The following is an 18,102-nucleotide window of genomic DNA, read 5'->3' as shown; positions in this document are numbered from 1 at the left end:
AAAATCTGCTGCCCTCTGCCAGAAAGTTGTCAGTGGGAAGAAGGTTTACCTTCCAACATGACAATGACCCAAAGCACACAGCAAAACTGAGCACACAGTGGTTGAAGGAGAAAAAGGTGAATGTCCTTGCAGGGCCTAGTCTGAGCCCAGACTTAAACCCTACTGAAAATCTGTGGAGTGACTTGAAGACTTCAGTCCACAAACGCTCACCATCAAATTTAACTGAACTTGAGCAGTTCTGCAAAGAAGACTGGGCAAATATTGCAAAGTCTAGATGTGCAAAGTTAGTAGAGATGTATCCCAACAGACTGGTGGATGCTGCACATTGGTGGTGGTTGAGGAGATTCCCCCCTTCCATGTAAAGTGCTTTGAGTACCCAGAAAAGCGCTATATAAATGTAACAAATTATTCATTAATATTATTATATATAATTTTGGTTTTAAATTTAAGTATCGAGAGGAGAAGGATGAGTTGAAACTGAAGTGCACAATGCTAAAAAAGGACTCCAAAATGTACTGTGACCGAATGGAAGACATTCTGAAGCAGCTGGAAGAGGTCATCAAAGAAAGAGACAAGGTATCACACTTTTATCTTTGCATGAGAGAACATATAGCAACATTATGTTTGCAACATATTTTATGTTCAAAAACATGGCATTAAAGCATATCTTAACTTTTACCTTATCTTTTTGTATTTAACATTTTTATGTTCGCACTGAAATGTAGAAAATATAAATATGATTAAGAAATGATTAAGAAATGTAAATTTTAATATAGTTGGATATAATGCAACATTTACTTTTGGCCCACGGCCCTAAATCTAGTTTGATTTTTGACCCTTCATAATAAAAAGTTTGGGCACATCTGTGTTAGATGAAGAAAGGCCAATCTCTATTCAAATTTATTCAATGTATCCGTTGTATGCATCACATTAACCACAACAGTTGTATGGCACTGTCCTTTTGATAGGCTATTTATACAAGAGAGGAGTACCATTTGGAGAACTCAAAAAATCTCCAAGACAAAGACCAGTACCGCAAACAGATCCGGGAGATGGGCGAGCGTTATGATGAACTTCAAGTCCAGTTGTTTCGAACTCAAGGAGAAGTTCTTGCTCTCCATTCAAAGCTTCGCAAAAAGAAAAACCCAATTCAAGTGGTATGTACACTCGAAAATTCTGCTACACGGAGTGAGCGTGACGTGTGTGAATGGAACAGATGAATCATTAGTGAGTTCAAAGGGTTAGGCTTTCTATTGTGTCACTCTGATTTAAGCACATTATCTTTAGGCACATAATGTATCATCACTGGGTAATGGTTTATAATGAATAGTATGTTTATTATGATTTGTTTTATTCCTCAGAACTCAGAAGAAAGCTCCTTGCTGAGTTCATTTGAGGTCATTTTAATTAATTCTCTATTAAACGTTTAAATGCAAACACTCTTGGGAAATAAGATATTTCTGTATTGTCTTTCTCATTTTAAAGCAACATTGTCCTCCACAGCATTTGGTTTGTATTATTTTTAGTCATCAACAGGGTTGCTTACATTTTGTCCACAGATGAAAAGTCAGACCAGTGAGGAGGAGTCCAGGGAAAGACGTGAAAAGGGTAACATTCACTGTTTTTCTCCATCAGATCTCATGCTCATAAAATAGATTGTTCTTGTTTTTTAAACCTTGTTCCTGTTTTCTCACACAGATATGAGTGAAGAGTCACAAAACCAAACATCTGGCGAGAACAATGTAGGTATCTTTGTTGTGGATGTTTATGCATACAGTGATAGTGGCTTCCTTTTTTATGCATATTTCATGTTTGCAGTATTCAGAGAGGATGTTCACTGAGGAGGACATATCAGCTAACTGCAGACTTGAAGGAAAATGCAACTTTTATTATAGGAGGTTGGTTTTTTGTATTCTTTCATAACAACAATTTAATCATTGGAATTAACCATTGAAGAAGAGCTACAACTATATTTCAGATTTTAATTGAACTGAATGATTAGTTTCTAAGCAATACTACTAATGTGGTCTTGAACAGGAAATGTGCTTTAAGAACCAAAAAATTCACAGACAAAGAGAGTGTGCAGTGCATCCTAGACAACACTACTGGGAGTGATACAGACGGGACGTGACATACAACTTTGGACAAGGGGACGAAATGTGGCCTTCTTTGACGGCATATTAAAATACAATTTAATGACAATCCAACATTGTTTTGCATCCAGTGACCCATAAAACCTGATTAACAACATCATATCAATATAATAGTGTTCACTGTCAAAGTATGTCCAGTCAATCACTTATGCTGTCAAGATGAGTCTGATCTGCCAAATTTCCTGTTATCTATTAATATATATTATATAATAAATATAAAACATCTTTTCATGTAAATCTTGTTCTCTTTTTTTCTGTTGCAGTAACTGATGTTTAAAAATAAACGTACCCTAAAAAATATTCACTGAACTTATCCACCTTTTTCTTTAACGCGGAAGTAAGCCTATGGGTGAGACTTCCGGTTCATTGGCCGCTATAGGGAAATAACGAGAAGAATAACAACGTGCAGTAAACGGTTAAACTGTTTGCACTACAAACCAGTGTGTTCATAATTAAGATAATACATTTAAATAATATGGTAAGACACACCCATTTTCAATATCAAGCAGCAAAAGGAGCGGTTACTGTTTGCACTACAAACCAGTGTGTTCATAATTAAGATAATACATTAAAATAATATCATAAGACACACAAATTTTCAATATCAAGCAGCAAAACGAACTGTTTTGTACAGATAAAAATAGCTGGACGCCGATGAGACCGGAAGCTAGACCCATAGAATTTACAAATGGCCGCGCCCAATTTTTACGGCAAGAAAAAGGTGGATAAGTCTGACATTTATCCCCAGAGAGCAACAGTGTATATTATATGTTTATTGTTTTAAATGCCACTTACTCATTTATGAGAAGGACCCAATTAGAGGACGCATACACCGTTACTTGTTTGGTTGATATAATACTAAGGTGTGTAAATGTATAATTTCCATTTCATTATTTTTTCATTTTCATTTAAATTTGTAGTTAAAATAACTAAAATAAGTGTATTTTAAAGGTTAGAATTAGACAGCCTTTGGCACACAGGCTTACGCTGGTAACTCATCAGTGGACTTTCCTTCTCAATATAGGCTATATTTTTCTCATTCTCACTAATTCAAGTTTTTATATGAATGAATCTCTGAAGGGTACCGACTGTCTTCAGAAAAGTTTCGGTGACATTTTCATTTTATCTGATAAAGTAGCGTTCATGAGCAGCGCTGCTTTGTTTACAGCCGTGACCGGGGAAAGCGCTGTACTTCTGATGTTACAAAAGCGCTTCCTGCTGGCAGAGAATCAATATGCATTTTCAATAATCCCGTCTGCAGTTTTTGTTCAGACCAATGCAAAAATCCACCCACATAACCCCGTTTTAAATTAATATCATAATTTATACTTCCGACTCATCTCTTTTCTTAAAAAATGGTTTAAAGGCTCAATTGTGACGTTTATCATTTTATAATTTATTTTGTTTTTGTGAAAAAAAAACTGTAAATCAATTGCTATTTCGTGGTCTACAGCATGAAAGAAAGACATTATAACATGTCCATGAAAAATGTAGAAACACTGGACACAACTGTGGGGCACCATTGTGCAGCAGCAAGCATCACAACAAAAAAGGAACCTCAAGGCTGATCTAGGTAAATGTGTGCAAATATATAAGGCCCGATTCCTATATTTTGCCTGGGGCCCCCAAATCACTAAATCCGCCCCTGTTTATCCCTAGTTTCTCATATATGGGCATGAATGATATATGAACCTTTGTGAATGTGATATTCTAATTATTTTTTTGTGAAATTGAATTGAAATTGAAGTGTAAAATAAAATACAGTATTATGTATAACTGTTTTGCTATCAAAAATGTTTGTTTGACTAATTACTGCACTAAAATTTTACTGGTAATAGGCTATGGTTCAAATTACATTTGAATGGGAAATTTGAGTACTGATCTGTGGCTGTTTACCACAAACACAACATTTATCCATTATTTTGATTTCAAATCCAAACATTGTCACTGAAAATGCTTTTTCAACATTGCAATTCTTTTTTTTACACAGTACAGTAATACAATCTTTCACAGACATGTTTAAACACAAATATAAGCAACACATTATTCAATGCTTTTTACTTTTGCATTTACTTCTAGATTTATATATTAAGTTGCTCAAGCAAGTGGCAAAACATTTAAACTACTTTTCTTACGTTATCACAAACTTACCATTGACAGAAATAGTCAGCTCTACTGCCTTTTCTTTTGCAATGAAATCTTTATTACAAGTAATCCTGTGGTTCATAAAGAACTTTGTTTTTCTACCTCCAAGAGTACTCAACATATTCTGTTACACCAAATACACAAAATAATGATCTTTAAAAAAGCATCATATATGACCCCTTTAATAATATGCATTTATGCTGTAATTACTACCTTTTCGTGTCAATCCATGTTCATATTTACTGCAAACAATGCGCTGTTACTTTAATTCAGCGCTTTGCAGCGCAGCAATAGACTTGGTGCGGAAACGATCTCTGCTCTGCTGCAGACGCACCACTCCTGAACGCACTGCCGGACCGCAACCGTGTGCCGTAAACGCTTTAATCCGTTAACATGAGCGCGGAAAAAATATGCACCACATATGCACTGCAAACGGAGTAATATTATGAACCTGGCGTTATGTGTGTGTGCTGCGAGTGTGCATGAGCGCACGGTGTCCAGGAGAGCGCGCGAGCGCTGAATGGTTAAACACTGGCAAGAATTGAAAAGAAATGCAATTTATAAACTTTAGTGACAACGTGACACTGCCTGGACTGTGCAAGTGACAATTCCTGTATTTATAATAAGTTCTCTTAAATCTCATTTTGTTAAAAACAATCGTGAATCGAATCGAATCGAATCGTGAAATCAAAATCGTGAATCGAATCGAATCGTGAGTTGAGTGAACCGTTACATCCCTAGTAGCCGATCAATCGGAGCACCCCTAGTACCTACAATGGCAGACACACGTGTGCTTTCCAGTGGTAAAGTTTACCGGCAGATGTTTGACGCCCAGGTAACAGCATTCATAGTATCTGAAAGACAAATGTGCGTTTTACATGTTGTTGATGTTTGTAATATTGTGGATACTTTTGAGTGCAAAATCCTGGCCTGAACGCAGCTCTTGGCGTATGTTGATAAGTGAGTGTTTGTGCTCAGGTTCAGTTGTCTCTGGCTCTCTATGACTCGCGGAGGAAGCGTGTGGCGGATGAGGGCGACTGTCTGCTCAGTGGAGATGCGGCGGACTCCGCATCACAGCGCCTCAATGGGACATTCAGCATCAACACACGGTTGCTGCTGTTCAAGATACAAATTAGATTTTAGTTTAAAGACATTAATCGTAATTAAAAGTACTCTGTTTGATAGGAACACACTTTATTCTGTTGGAAAAAGTGAGGACCAGGATGATAGTGAGGAGGTTTGGGGTCTTCCAGACACTATTGGTGAGAACTAAAAGTCTCAGTAATGCTGAACTGTTTGTATCATAGAGTCTTTTCTTTTCTTTTCAAGGCAATTTTTGTTACAGTGTAATCACACCAATAAGTACTGAGTAATGAACAGCATGTACTATAGGTTATAGGATTAGGGTTTGGCTTAGAGTTAGTTGCTTGTAATTATGCATAATTTACTGTTAGTACTAGTGCAAGTAACATGTCATGTGTAACAAGGACACTGTAAAATAAAATGTTACCTGAAAAGACAGAATTGTGTAGAGGAAAGTGCATGGAAGTGATCTGTACATAGCAATAGGAGATAAATGTTTTCTCTTTTTGTAATACAAGATATTTAAAATGTTTTTGAAAGAAGTTTCTTATGCTGACCAAGGCTGCATTTATTTGATCAAAAATACAATAAAATACTTTTAAAAATTTAAATAACGTTTCTCTATTTGAAAATATTTTAAAGTGTAATTTATTTCTGTGATGACAAAGCTGAATTTTCAGCAGCCATGCTTTAGTCTTCAGTGTCACGTAAATCTTTCTGATATGCATTTCCTAGTCCAACAACAGACAAGCATATCTTAATATCAATTTAGCTGCGTAATATTTTTGTGGAAACCATTATACTTTTTTCAGGATTGTTAGATGAATAGAAAGTTCAAAAGAACAGCATTTATTTAAAATATTTTGTAATATTATGAATGTCTTTACTGTCAGTGTGTCCTTGCTACTTTAAAGTATTCATAAAAAAAAAAAAATCTTACTGTCCCCAAAATTTTGAATGGTAGTGTATGTAAAAACAATAATTTTCAGTCAAAGAAACAATAAAGAAACTCAAAAAGACAATGAAACTCAATAAGACGTTTTGCCAGATTTCTTTTCAATAATAATAAATAAATTGTATAACATAAAATAATTGCAAAATACTTCAAAATTGTTTGATTGACATTATACAATTTATGTATGTCTAATACATGTCCTAATAATGTGATGTTATCTAATAATGTCTAAGAACAAAAATGTTTTGCATCTTTCCCAAAAAATTTTTTGGAACTAAAAGTCGGTGTGATTCTGTTTTGTCTGTAACCTCAGGTATCATTAATCGTCTTGTGGAGAAAAGGCGAAGGGATCACAATGAAGCTGTTTCTCAGTTGCAGACAGATCTCTCCAGCATCAGTGTGGTACACACTTCTATATTTATTGCCAAAATGTGTTTATTCTTATGTAGAGCCCAGTTAATCTATTCTCCATCTAGTGTTTAATCACTGTATCAGTATTACTAATTATATCTCTCAAAGGTGCCTTATATTGTGACATTTCTGCATTTAGGGTTTCAAACCTTTATTTAGACAGACGGGAAAGGATATTCTTCTCAGATTGTCAGAGCATAATGACAATATTGAAAGCCTTATGCAAAACATTGAAATCAAATCATCTCTGATTTGACAGCATACAGCTATCAGGTGAGGACCAAATGTCATATACAATACTTACTTACTGCTCAAATTCAGCATTACTAAGTAAATGAGTGTAGGACCACTCAACTGTTATTCATCCTTTGTCTTTTAAAGGACATGCATGAGATCTGGAACAAAGTCACCCATGAATCTTCCTTGAAAAGAAAGCGGATTAAAGAGCTATATGAGATATATTCCAAATATGAATCTGAGAGAAAAGCTATGGTATGTGGTCTATATAATAAGTAAGCATATGTCCCAGTAATGCTGCTTATTTGTCCCTCTTTCTTAGATTTCAGCATTACTGAAAAAGTCCACCACAAAACTGGAGAAAATCAGTTATTTGATGCCATGTGATGTCCACAGACTGACAATGAAGCCATAGTAGTATCGTCTACATGACAAAAATGTATTTGTATGTTATCGGCAGTTTTTTCTTTTATCATTAATCCATGTTTTCCATAGATGATAAACCAAGCTCTGCTAGCAAATCGACGTGCTTTGGCCAAACTGTGTTTGAATTTGATGGAGAAACATTTGCAGATGGACATTTTCCAAAGGCTGAGATGGGAGGAAAAGCTCCAAAATTGGAAAAAAAATCAAACTTGATGCAGTTACCCAGTTCAAGTATGTCTGATATAAAAAAAACTGAAAATTCCCTTGCCATAAAAGTAATGCCATGTTGTTTAGCAACAAAGTGCCTGATCTTTCTGATGAAAATAGTTGCCAATGGGAGTTTTGCTGGTTAAGAATCCTGCCAGGGCCATCATAAAATCATACAGGGGACTTGTCTAAAATACAACATATACCCATGTTTATGTTCTTCCTGCAGAGACGTTATGAACATCCCTCACATTCAGAATCCTAAAAACATTCAAGATACTCTGAGCACTTTGAAGTCAGATCAGAAAACACAGAGTGAGAAACGCATCCAAATGCTGGAGATTCTTAGGTGAGAAATGAAACACGCCAACTTTATTTATAAAGCACCTAATAAAACAACTAAGTTGACCAAAGTGCTGTACAGTAAGTTCAATTAAAAGAGTATAATAGCAAATTAATAACCATGAAAAAACATCAATACACACCATACAAGACAGATCCAAAAGGGTAACTACAGAGACAATACCTCAGCACTCATCCCTGATCAAAGGCTAATGAAAAAAAATGTTTTTAACTGCTTCTTAAATTCATCAAGAGATGATAATTGTCGCAAAGACACTGGCAAACTGTTCCAAAGCCTTGGGGCAGCTACCGCAAATGCGCGGTCACCTCTATATGTGGGCTTAAAACAAAGGATTTAAAAACAAAAATTAAAATCTTAAAATTAATTCTATAATGTACTGGTAACCAATGCAACGATCTCAAAACAGGGGTAATGTGGTCATACTTCCGAGTACCTGTCAGTAGTCTTGCGGCTGAATTTTGAACCATTTGTAATCTGTCCAAAAGTTTTCTTTGAGTACTGTAATAAAGTGAGTTGCAATAATCTAATCGAGAAAAAATAAAAACATGAATAAGCTTCTCCAAGTCTATACGTGCTAAGAAAGGCTTGATCTTACTAATCATACTTAATTGGTAGAAGCTAGCTTTGACAACTTCACTTATTTGAGAGTTCAATTTTAAAGCACTGTCACAGATCACACCCAAATTTTTTACTTGATGCTTCCTAAAAGGGCTTAATGTTCCCAAGTTAACTCCAGCCGTATCGCTCATTTCAGAGGGACCAAATATAATGATCTCTGTTTTCTATTAATTAAGACTCAGAAAGTTAGCAGACATCCAAGACTTCACCTCATCTACACAGGCCAACAAACGCCCCAAGGCACTGGAAGAATTTGGGTTAAAAGACAAATACAACTGAGTGTCATCAGCATAAGAATGAAACGACACACCATATTTATCCAAAATCAATCCTAAAGGTAGCATATACAGAGAAAAGAAAAAAGGTGCTAAAATTGAGCCTTGCGGCACACCACACGAAATGGGTGCCAATGCCGATACAAACTCTCCCATGCAGACCGAAAAACTCCTATTTTGAAAATATGACTTTATCCATCTTAAGGCTTGTACACAGATACCCACAGATGTTTCAAGACGAGATATAAGTATTTGATGGTCAATCGTATCAAACGCTGCCGTCAGATCTAACAGTAAAAGTACAGTAAAATTACACTGATTTCTAGTCTTACACGCTATTTCCTCTGTGAATGTTAGTTGTTAACTTGTGCTGAACATGGATATAAGCTGTCAAATGTCTCATACAACAGAGAAAAGAGGCCCAACTTGATATGATGTTGGACAAACTCAGGCAGGAAAGCTCAGAAGAAGCTCTGAAAGCCTCCTTAGAGAAGACACTAAACTATTTGGAAGAGGTTAAGAATGGGTAACACACATTTAGATTTCTTAGATTCTTTTTTGTTGTTGTTGTTTGTACCTTAATCTACTTGAACTTCACTATAAAAAGAAAAAAATCAACAAAATAAAGAAAACCTGGACATTTTTGTAAATCATTCATTGTTGAATTGCTAAAAGAGTAAGTGTACAGTAGAAATGATAGGATGGAATAATGCTTTGGTTTCTTGCATTCTTCCACTATTTATTCATAGTACAAGAAAACAGTATACTTATAATCAACAAAACGAGAGCCATAAGTTTGAGTGATGAAATTTGAATCGGAAATTAAAATTGTGCAATAAAAAAAACTCCATGTTCTTTTTTCTATAATTTACTAATTTACTTCTGCTTGTAGTTCTTTCTGTTTAAACTGAAAGCTGAACTGGATCTTCGTCTGCAGCTCCACCAACCTCGTGCTGCAAGAATAGAGTTGGACATTTACAATGTCAGAGCAGGTTTGTCCTCTCATCACATCCAAAGCCATTTTGGCTGTTACTTATTTGGAGTAGTGTAACAGCCCTTGCTTTAGCATATTTATAAAAAGAGTATTTATTACAGGAATAATATATTTATATAATAATAAATAACTGAATGTAATGTTTTCGGGCATTTAATAGTTTTTTACATAAGTAGGATTTTTTTTAGGTACATTTTTATTATTTCATTAATATTATTAGTAATTTTTTTTTTTTTTTTAAATATACCTTAAGGATTGAAGTATACTACAAGTGCACATTCAATTCAATTAATGCATACTTCTTTTTCACAAGAGAGAAGTAAAATTTTTCAATCTGGCATTTCATAAAACTGTTTATTACTTGAGCAGCTGAACTAGTGATACATCGAGAACGGATGGATCGACACTGCAAGGGTATACTGGACGTCCTAGAAAACTGCCGGACAGAAGTACAGGAGTTACAGATCCAGCAAAATAAACTGACTGAAGATTTCCTAATGCAAATCTACAATAGAGAGAGAAAGATTTCACCTTTGCCACTAATTCTGAAAAGTAAATAAATGCAAATAAACTATGTTTAGTGGTAATTATGTGTACAGTTTATACACAGTCTACTGATTCTGGCCATTTTTATTCACAGGAAAATAAACTTCGTACCTCGCTTCAAACCAACCTGAACAAGCACATCAGTATCATCCAGACTTTACAAAGAGACTTCAGACAGAAGATGGAGTTTAGATTGGCGGGCCTGAGGGATGGGGGATTTTACACCCCAAGAAATTGAAGTCTTTCAGTCACATCTGGAATGGACAAGCACATTGATTCTGCAGAGTGGGCCATAATACAGGATATGGAAGAAAGAGAAACAAAGTGTCTGGAGCAGGTTGAGATTTTCAGCTCATAAGTCGATCATTGTGATCACACATTAAAGATGTATTATTTTGAAAGGAAGTAACAGTGAGAATCCATTTTTCCTCAGGCCAAAGACATACTCAGGAAGTTTGAGGAAAAATTCAGTTTCCTCGCTATCGATCTTAAGTTTCTGGAAAAAATGCAACACATTTTTAAAAACACGCGAGTCCAGATCAAAGGCGAGGTATTTTAAGTATATAGTTTACTCTTATTTCTTTTCCATCCCTCTGTCTGCCATTCATAATCTTTTGGATTTGTATTTATCTGCTTAGGCTTTGAAGAGTAGCATGCAGAAAAAGACGATTGACAGCATGCTAACTAATTTAAAGGAAATGACTGCTGAGTATGATCAACCCAGCTCCGATAAGAAGGTAAACAGCCATATATATTATAAGATTCACATTTATGTCATTATAATACTGGTCTACAGAAAACATTTTGTATTGTAGATTGTAACTATAGTGGAGATAACCAGTTTAACAACAACTCTGATGGAGGAACTAAAGAAGAGGTGTCAGTACCTTGACTGCTTCTTGGTACGGCATTAAATATTCTGATACTATAGGCATATTGAAATGTAATCCCTGTAGAAATGGATGATAATAGTCTGATTTATTTTTATAGGATGCCTCTATGGCTGTCCCCCGACCACAGACTCTGCTTCAGGGGGCTTTTGCAGTTGCAGCTCGGCCCAGGTCCCGTATACAGGAAAAAACAGGTAGTCCTGGAGATGGCCTGCTCCATCCTAGCCGCATTGGAGTGTCCTTCCTGGATGATGCGGCGGTGGGGGTTATCAAAGGCCTACTCAAGTCAGTGTCCTTAAATTTTAAATGTTCCCTGATGTCATTGTTGTATATTGTAGATTGTTTGGAATTATTAGCAAATAATTAAAGTAAAAGATTCATACACACCAGTTTGTTATCACCTGTTGTGGGTGACTATTTGTAATGCCCTCAAAGGAACACGTGCTGTCTAGGTAAAATTAAAACTTTTAAAAAAATGAGGAAATACTACTTCTCATGACGTACATGTCTGTTTCTGGCGTACAGGGTAGGCAAAGCACAAGACCTCAAGGAGGCAGACGTTGACCCAATAGAAAGATGCCCTTCAGCAGGTTGGATTGTTTATGTGTCCTCATCATTTAATACTGCTGTTGTGGTGTTATTAGTTTGCCTTTTTACACTCATCTGTGACTAGTTTTTGTGGGTTCTTCTAAACATTGTAAATTCTTTGCCTTCAGCAAGGTTAAATTCCCCTCTTGGATCAGATTGGAGGTCAGGAAAGAGCCCCAGTCAGTCTGGAATAGAGACTCTGGGCAGAAAGTCAGTGGAGTCAATGACGACACAGAGGTTTGACATTTCAAATATGATAAGAGAGAAAGAAATTTGGGAAATGCCATTAGAGAAGTGGCTGTGTCTCTACTCTGGTGATAATATAGTAATATAGTTCTATAGTAATAAAAAAATCTGAACACTTAGAAAATGAGCTGTAATAATATAATAATTAGCATACTTTCAATTTAGTGATCATATAAAATGGACATTTATGATACAAAATGTTTAATAATTTCTTTGAAACATTTCTGTCAGTTTAAGAAGGTTCTCCAAACCCAACCGCTTTGATAAGAAGTTCCTTATTTTTGGTTCAAAACCTGAAGAGCAGCAGGAAAGATCAGTGCACTTGCTTATTTTATGTAATATTTTATTTTTGCCATGTTAATTTCACGTTCTTTGAATATTTTTGCATTTCTCAGTGTTCCCTTTAAAGCCTCAGTCAACAGTATTGGAAACAGTATGGAAAGCCAATGATATTCTCCTCTTGGTGGCAGAGGTACTATGATTTTTTTTTTAAGACAGTCAGTTTGTATTAAGCAAATAAGGTGTTAAAACAGTTGATTTTGGAGTGCAACTGAACTATGTGTCACCATCAGGAGTTCTATAAGAAGAAAGAGCGCCGCCCCATTACTGACAATACCTCAGCACTCATCCCTGATCAAAGGCTAATGAAAAAAAATGTTTTTAACTGCTTCTTAAATTCATTAAGAGATGATAATTGTCGCAAAGACACTGGCAAACTGTTCCAAAGCCTTGGGGCAGCTAGCGCAAATGCGCGGTCACCTCTGAACTTTAATTTTGATCGAGGAACATGTAGGAGATTTTGTCCATTAGATCGTAATGATCTATATGGGCTATACCATGCAGGGATTTCAAAACAAAAATTAAAATATTTAAATTAATTCTATAAGGTACTGGTAACCAATGCAATGATCTCAAAACAGGGGTAATGTGGTCATACTTCCGAGTACCTGTCAGTAGTCTTGCGGCTGAATTTTGAACCATTTGGAATCTGTCCAAAAGTTTTGTTTGAGTACCGTAATAAAGTGAGTTGCAATAATCTAATCGAGAAAAAAATAAAAACATGAATAAGCTTCTCCAAGTCTATACGTGCTAAGAAAGGCTTGATCTTACTAATCATACTTAATTGGTAGAAGCTAGCTTTGACAACTTCACTTATTTGAGAGTTCAATTTTAAAGCACTGTCACAGATCACACCCAAATTTTTTACTTGATGCTTCCTAAAAGGGCTTAATGTTCCCAAGTTAACTCCAGCCGTATCGCTCATTTCAGAGGGACCAAATATAATGATCTCTGTTTTCTATTAATTAAGACTCAGAAAGTTAGCAGACATCCAAGACTTCACCTCATCTACACAGGCCAACAAACGCCCCAAGGCACTGGAAGAATTTGGGTTAAAAGACAAATACAACTGAGTGTCATCAGCATAAGAATGAAACGACACACCATATTTATCCAAAATCAATCCTAAAGGTAGCATATACAGAGAAAAGAAAAAAGGTGCTAAAATTGAGCCTTGCGGCACACCACACGAAATGGGTGCCAATGCCGATACAAACTCTCCCATGCAGACCGAAAAACTCCTATTTTGAAAATATGACTTTATCCATCTTAAGGCTTGTACACAGATACCCACAGATGTTTCAAGACGAGATATAAGTATTTGATGGTCAATCGTATCAAACGCTGCCGTCAGATCTAACAGTAAAAGTACAGTAAAATTACACTGATTTCTAGTCTTACACGCTATTTCCTCTGTGAATGTTAGTTGTTAACTTGTGCTGAACATGGATATAAGCTGTCAAATGTCTCATACAACAGAGAAAAGAGGCCCAACTTGATATGATGTTGGACAAACTCAGGCAGGAAAGCTCAGAAGAAGCTCTGAAAGCCTCCTTAGAGAAGACACTAAACTATTTGGAAGAGGTTAAGAATGGGTAACACACATTTAGATTTCTTAGATTCTTTTTTGTTGTTGTTGTTTGTACCTTAATCTACTTGAACTTCACTATAAAAAGAAAAAAATCAACAAAATAAAGAAAACCTGGACATTTTTGTAAATCATTCATTGTTGAATTGCTAAAAGAGTAAGTGTACAGTAGAAATGATAGGATGGAATAATGCTTTGGTTTCTTGCATTCTTCCACTATTTATTCATAGTACAAGAAAACAGTATACTTATAATCAACAAAACGAGAGCCATAAGTTTGAGTGATGAAATTTGAATCGGAAATTAAAATTGTGCAATAAAAAAAACTCCATGTTCTTTTTTCTATAATTTACTAATTTACTTCTGCTTGTAGTTCTTTCTGTTTAAACTGAAAGCTGAACTGGATCTTCGTCACCAACCTCACCAACCTCGTGCTGCAAGAATAGAGTTGGACATTTACAATGTCAGAGCAGGTTTGTCCATCCAAAGCCACCAAAGCCATTTTGGCTGTTACTTATTTGGAGTAGTGTAACAGCCCTTGCTTTAGCATATTTATAAAAAGAGTATTTATTACAGGAATAATATATTTATATAATAATAAATAACTGAATGTAATGTTTTCGGGCATTTAATAGTTTTTTACATAAGTAGGATTTTTTTTAGGTACATTTTTATTATTTCATTAATATTATTAGTAATTTTTTTTTTTTTTTAAATATACCTTAAGGATTGAAGTATACTACAAGTGCACATTCAATTCAATTAATGCATACTTCTTTTTCACAAGAGAGAAGTAAAATTTTTCAATCTGGCATTTCATAAAACTGTTTATTACTTGAGCAGCTGAACTAGTGATACATCGAGAACGGATGGATCGACACTGCAAGGGTATACTGGACGTCCTAGAAAACTGCCGGACAGAAGTACAGGAGTTACAGATCCAGCAAAATAAACTGACTGAAGATTTCCTAATGCAAATCTACAATAGAGAGAGAAAGATTTCACCTTTGCCACTAATTCTGAAAAGTAAATAAATGCAAATAAACTATGTTTAGTGGTAATTATGTGTACAGTTTATACACAGTCTACTGATTCTGGCCATTTTTATTCACAGGAAAATAAACTTCGTACCTCGCTTCAAACCAACCTGAACAAGCACATCAGTATCATCCAGACTTTACAAACAGACTTCAGACAGAAGATGGAGTTTAGATTGGCGGGCCTGAGGGATGGGGGATTTTACACCCCAAGAAATTGAAGTCTTTCAGTCACATCTGGAATGGACAAGCACATTGATTCTGCAGAGTGGGCCATAATACAGGATATGGAAGAAAGAGAAACAAAGTGTCTGGAGCAGGTTGAGATTTTCAGCTCATAAGTCGATCATTGTGATCACACATTAAAGATGTATTATTTTGAAAGGAAGTAACAGTGAGAATCCATTTTTCCTCAGGCCAAAGACATACTCAGGAAGTTTGAGGAAAAATTCAGTTTCCTCGCTATCGATCTTAAGTTTCTGGAAAAAATGCAACACATTTTTAAAAACACGCGAGTCCAGATCAAAGGCGAGGTATTTTAAGTATATAGTTTACTCTTATTTCTTTTCCATCCCTCTGTCTGCCATTCATAATCTTTTGGATTTGTATTTATCTGCTTAGGCTTTGAAGAGTAGCATGCAGAAAAAGACGATTGACAGCATGCTAACTAATTTAAAGGAAATGACTGCTGAGTATGATCAACCCAGCTCCGATAAGAAGGTAAACAGCCATATATATTATAAGATTCACATTTATGTCATTATAATACTGGTCTACAGAAAACATTTTGTATTGTAGATTGTAACTATAGTGGAGATAACCAGTTTAACAACAACTCTGATGGAGGAACTAAAGAAGAGGTGTCAGTACCTTGACTGCTTCTTGGTACGGCATTAAATATTCTGATACTATAGGCATATTGAAATGTAATCCCTGTAGAAATGGATGATAATAGTCTGATTTATTTTTATAGGATGCCTCTATGGCTGTCCCCCGACCACAGACTCTGCTTCAGGGGGCTTTTGCAGTTGCAGCTCGGCCCAGGTCCCGTATACAGGAAAAAACAGGTAGTCCTGGAGATGGCCTGCTCCATCCTAGCCGCATTGGAGTGTCCTTCCTGGATGATGCGGCGGTGGGGGTTATCAAAGGCCTACTCAAGTCAGTGTCCTTAAATTTTAAATGTTCCCTGATGTCATTGTTGTATATTGTAGATTGTTTGGAATTATTAGCAAATAATTAAAGTAAAAGATTCATACACACCAGTTTGTTATCACCTGTTGTGGGTGACTATTTGTAATGCCCTCAAAGGAACACGTGCTGTCTAGGTAAAATTAAAACTTTTAAAAAAATGAGGAAATACTACTTCTCATGACGTACATGTCTGTTTCTGGCGTACAGGGTAGGCAAAGCACAAGACCTCAAGGAGGCAGACGTTGACCCAATAGAAAGATGCCCTTCAGCAGGTTGGATTGTTTATGTGTCCTCATCATTTAATACTGCTGTTGTGGTGTTATTAGTTTGCCTTTTTACACTCATCTGTGACTAGTTTTTGTGGGTTCTTCTAAACATTGTAAATTCTTTGCCTTCAGCAAGGTTAAATTCCCCTCTTGGATCAGATTGGAGGTCAGGAAAGAGCCCCAGTCAGTCTGGAATAGAGACTCTGGGCAGAAAGTCAGTGGAGTCAATGACGACACAGAGGTTTGACATTTCAAATATGATGAGAGAAAGAAATTTGGGAAATGCCATTAGAGAAGTGGCTGTGTCTCTACTCTGGTGATAATATAGTAATATAGTTCTATAGTAATAAAAAAAATCTGAACACTTAGAAAATGAGCTGTAATAATATAATAATTAGCATACTTTCAATTTAGTGATCATATAAAATGGACATTTATGATACAAAATGTTTAATAATTTCTTTGAAACATTTCTGTCAGTTTAAGAAGGTTCTCCAAACCCAACCGCTTTGATAAGAAGTTCCTTATTTTTGGTTCAAAACCTGAAGAGCAGCAGGACAGATCAGTGCACTTGCTTATTTTATGTAATATTTTATTTTTGCCATGTTAATTTCACGTTCTTTGAATATTTTTGCATTTCTCAGTGTTCCCTTTAAAGCCTCAGTCACCAGTATTGGAAACAGTATAGAAAGCCAATGATATTCTCCTCTTGGTGGCAGAGGTACTATGATTTTTTTTTTAAGACAGTCAGTTTGTATTAAGCAAATAAGGTGTTAAAACAGTTGATTTTGGAGTGCAACTGAACTATGTGTCACCATCAGGAGTTCTATAAGAAGAAAGAGCGCCGCCCCATTACTCGGCCTGAGCAACTGCAGAAGACATTTGATCAGTGTGCAGAGGAGATACACAAAAGACTTCTTATCTACCAGAGCCAGTCACATGATTACCACAACAGATGCCTGCAAGGTTAACCCATGGAATATTGCCCTAAAAGTAGACCAATTACAAAGCAATATGCATTTGTTATGATTGTCACCGATGATGATGCTATCCGATTGTTTAGTCTGACATCACAGATCACTGTTTCCGGGTCCAGATGCTCTATCATGTCAAAAACAAAAACCAACCAAACAAACAAACAAAAAAAGCAGTGCTAATATACACTCATGGTGTGCTGTTATACTACTGAAAAAATCATGATCCTAACCTTTATCATACTGAAATCTCAGATGGCAATCTTTTATGAATTGTTAAAACATTGGTGTTCGTGACACAGTGAGAACGGAGACTGTATTGTATGCCATGAGTTTTTAAAAGCCTAGCTTAAATATATGATACTGTAGCAAATTAGCTCAAAAGGGAAATGTATATAAATAATTACAATTAATTATGATTAATTACAATTATTTATATCAGCTGCCAGTAGTAACTGTAGCAGAATTAAATTGCCCTCAACTAATCTGTTCGTCCAGCGAACATTCAGTGTAAGTTCATATCAACTCTAGGAAGGATATTTTCCTGGCCACAGACAATAGTTTCATAC

The 18,102-nt window shown here is 35.8% G+C and overlaps 1 protein-coding gene and 1 pseudogene across 1 annotated transcript in view; both read left to right on the top strand.

Annotated features, from left to right (window-relative positions):
• The window catches only part of card9 (caspase recruitment domain family, member 9), an 8,173-nt gene extending 5,954 nt beyond the window's left edge, over positions 1-2,219 (top strand). The window contains exons 6-12 of the mRNA XM_016573336.1: positions 451-576; positions 969-1,157; positions 1,362-1,397; positions 1,527-1,608; positions 1,699-1,742; positions 1,819-1,898; positions 2,038-2,219. Coding sequence (XP_016428822.1) covers positions 451-576; positions 969-1,157; positions 1,362-1,397; positions 1,527-1,608; positions 1,699-1,742; positions 1,819-1,898; positions 2,038-2,131 — 651 coding nt within the window. The 3' untranslated portion in view covers positions 2,132-2,219. The remainder of the gene's footprint in view (positions 1-450; positions 577-968; positions 1,158-1,361; positions 1,398-1,526; positions 1,609-1,698; positions 1,743-1,818; positions 1,899-2,037) is intronic.
• Positions 2,220-5,073: 2,854 nt separating this feature from the next.
• The window catches only part of LOC107756251 (coiled-coil domain-containing protein 180-like), a 20,671-nt pseudogene continuing 7,642 nt past the window's right edge, over positions 5,074-18,102 (top strand).

Source organism: Sinocyclocheilus rhinocerous, unplaced genomic scaffold, assembly GCF_001515625.1.
Source record: "Sinocyclocheilus rhinocerous isolate Xijiao unplaced genomic scaffold, SAMN03320098_v1.1 scaffold1043, whole genome shotgun sequence".
NCBI classification, from domain to species: domain Eukaryota; kingdom Metazoa; phylum Chordata; class Actinopteri; order Cypriniformes; family Cyprinidae; genus Sinocyclocheilus; species Sinocyclocheilus rhinocerous.
The sequence above is the reverse complement of the archived record's forward strand: the minus strand, read 5'-3'. Positions and strand labels throughout refer to the sequence as shown.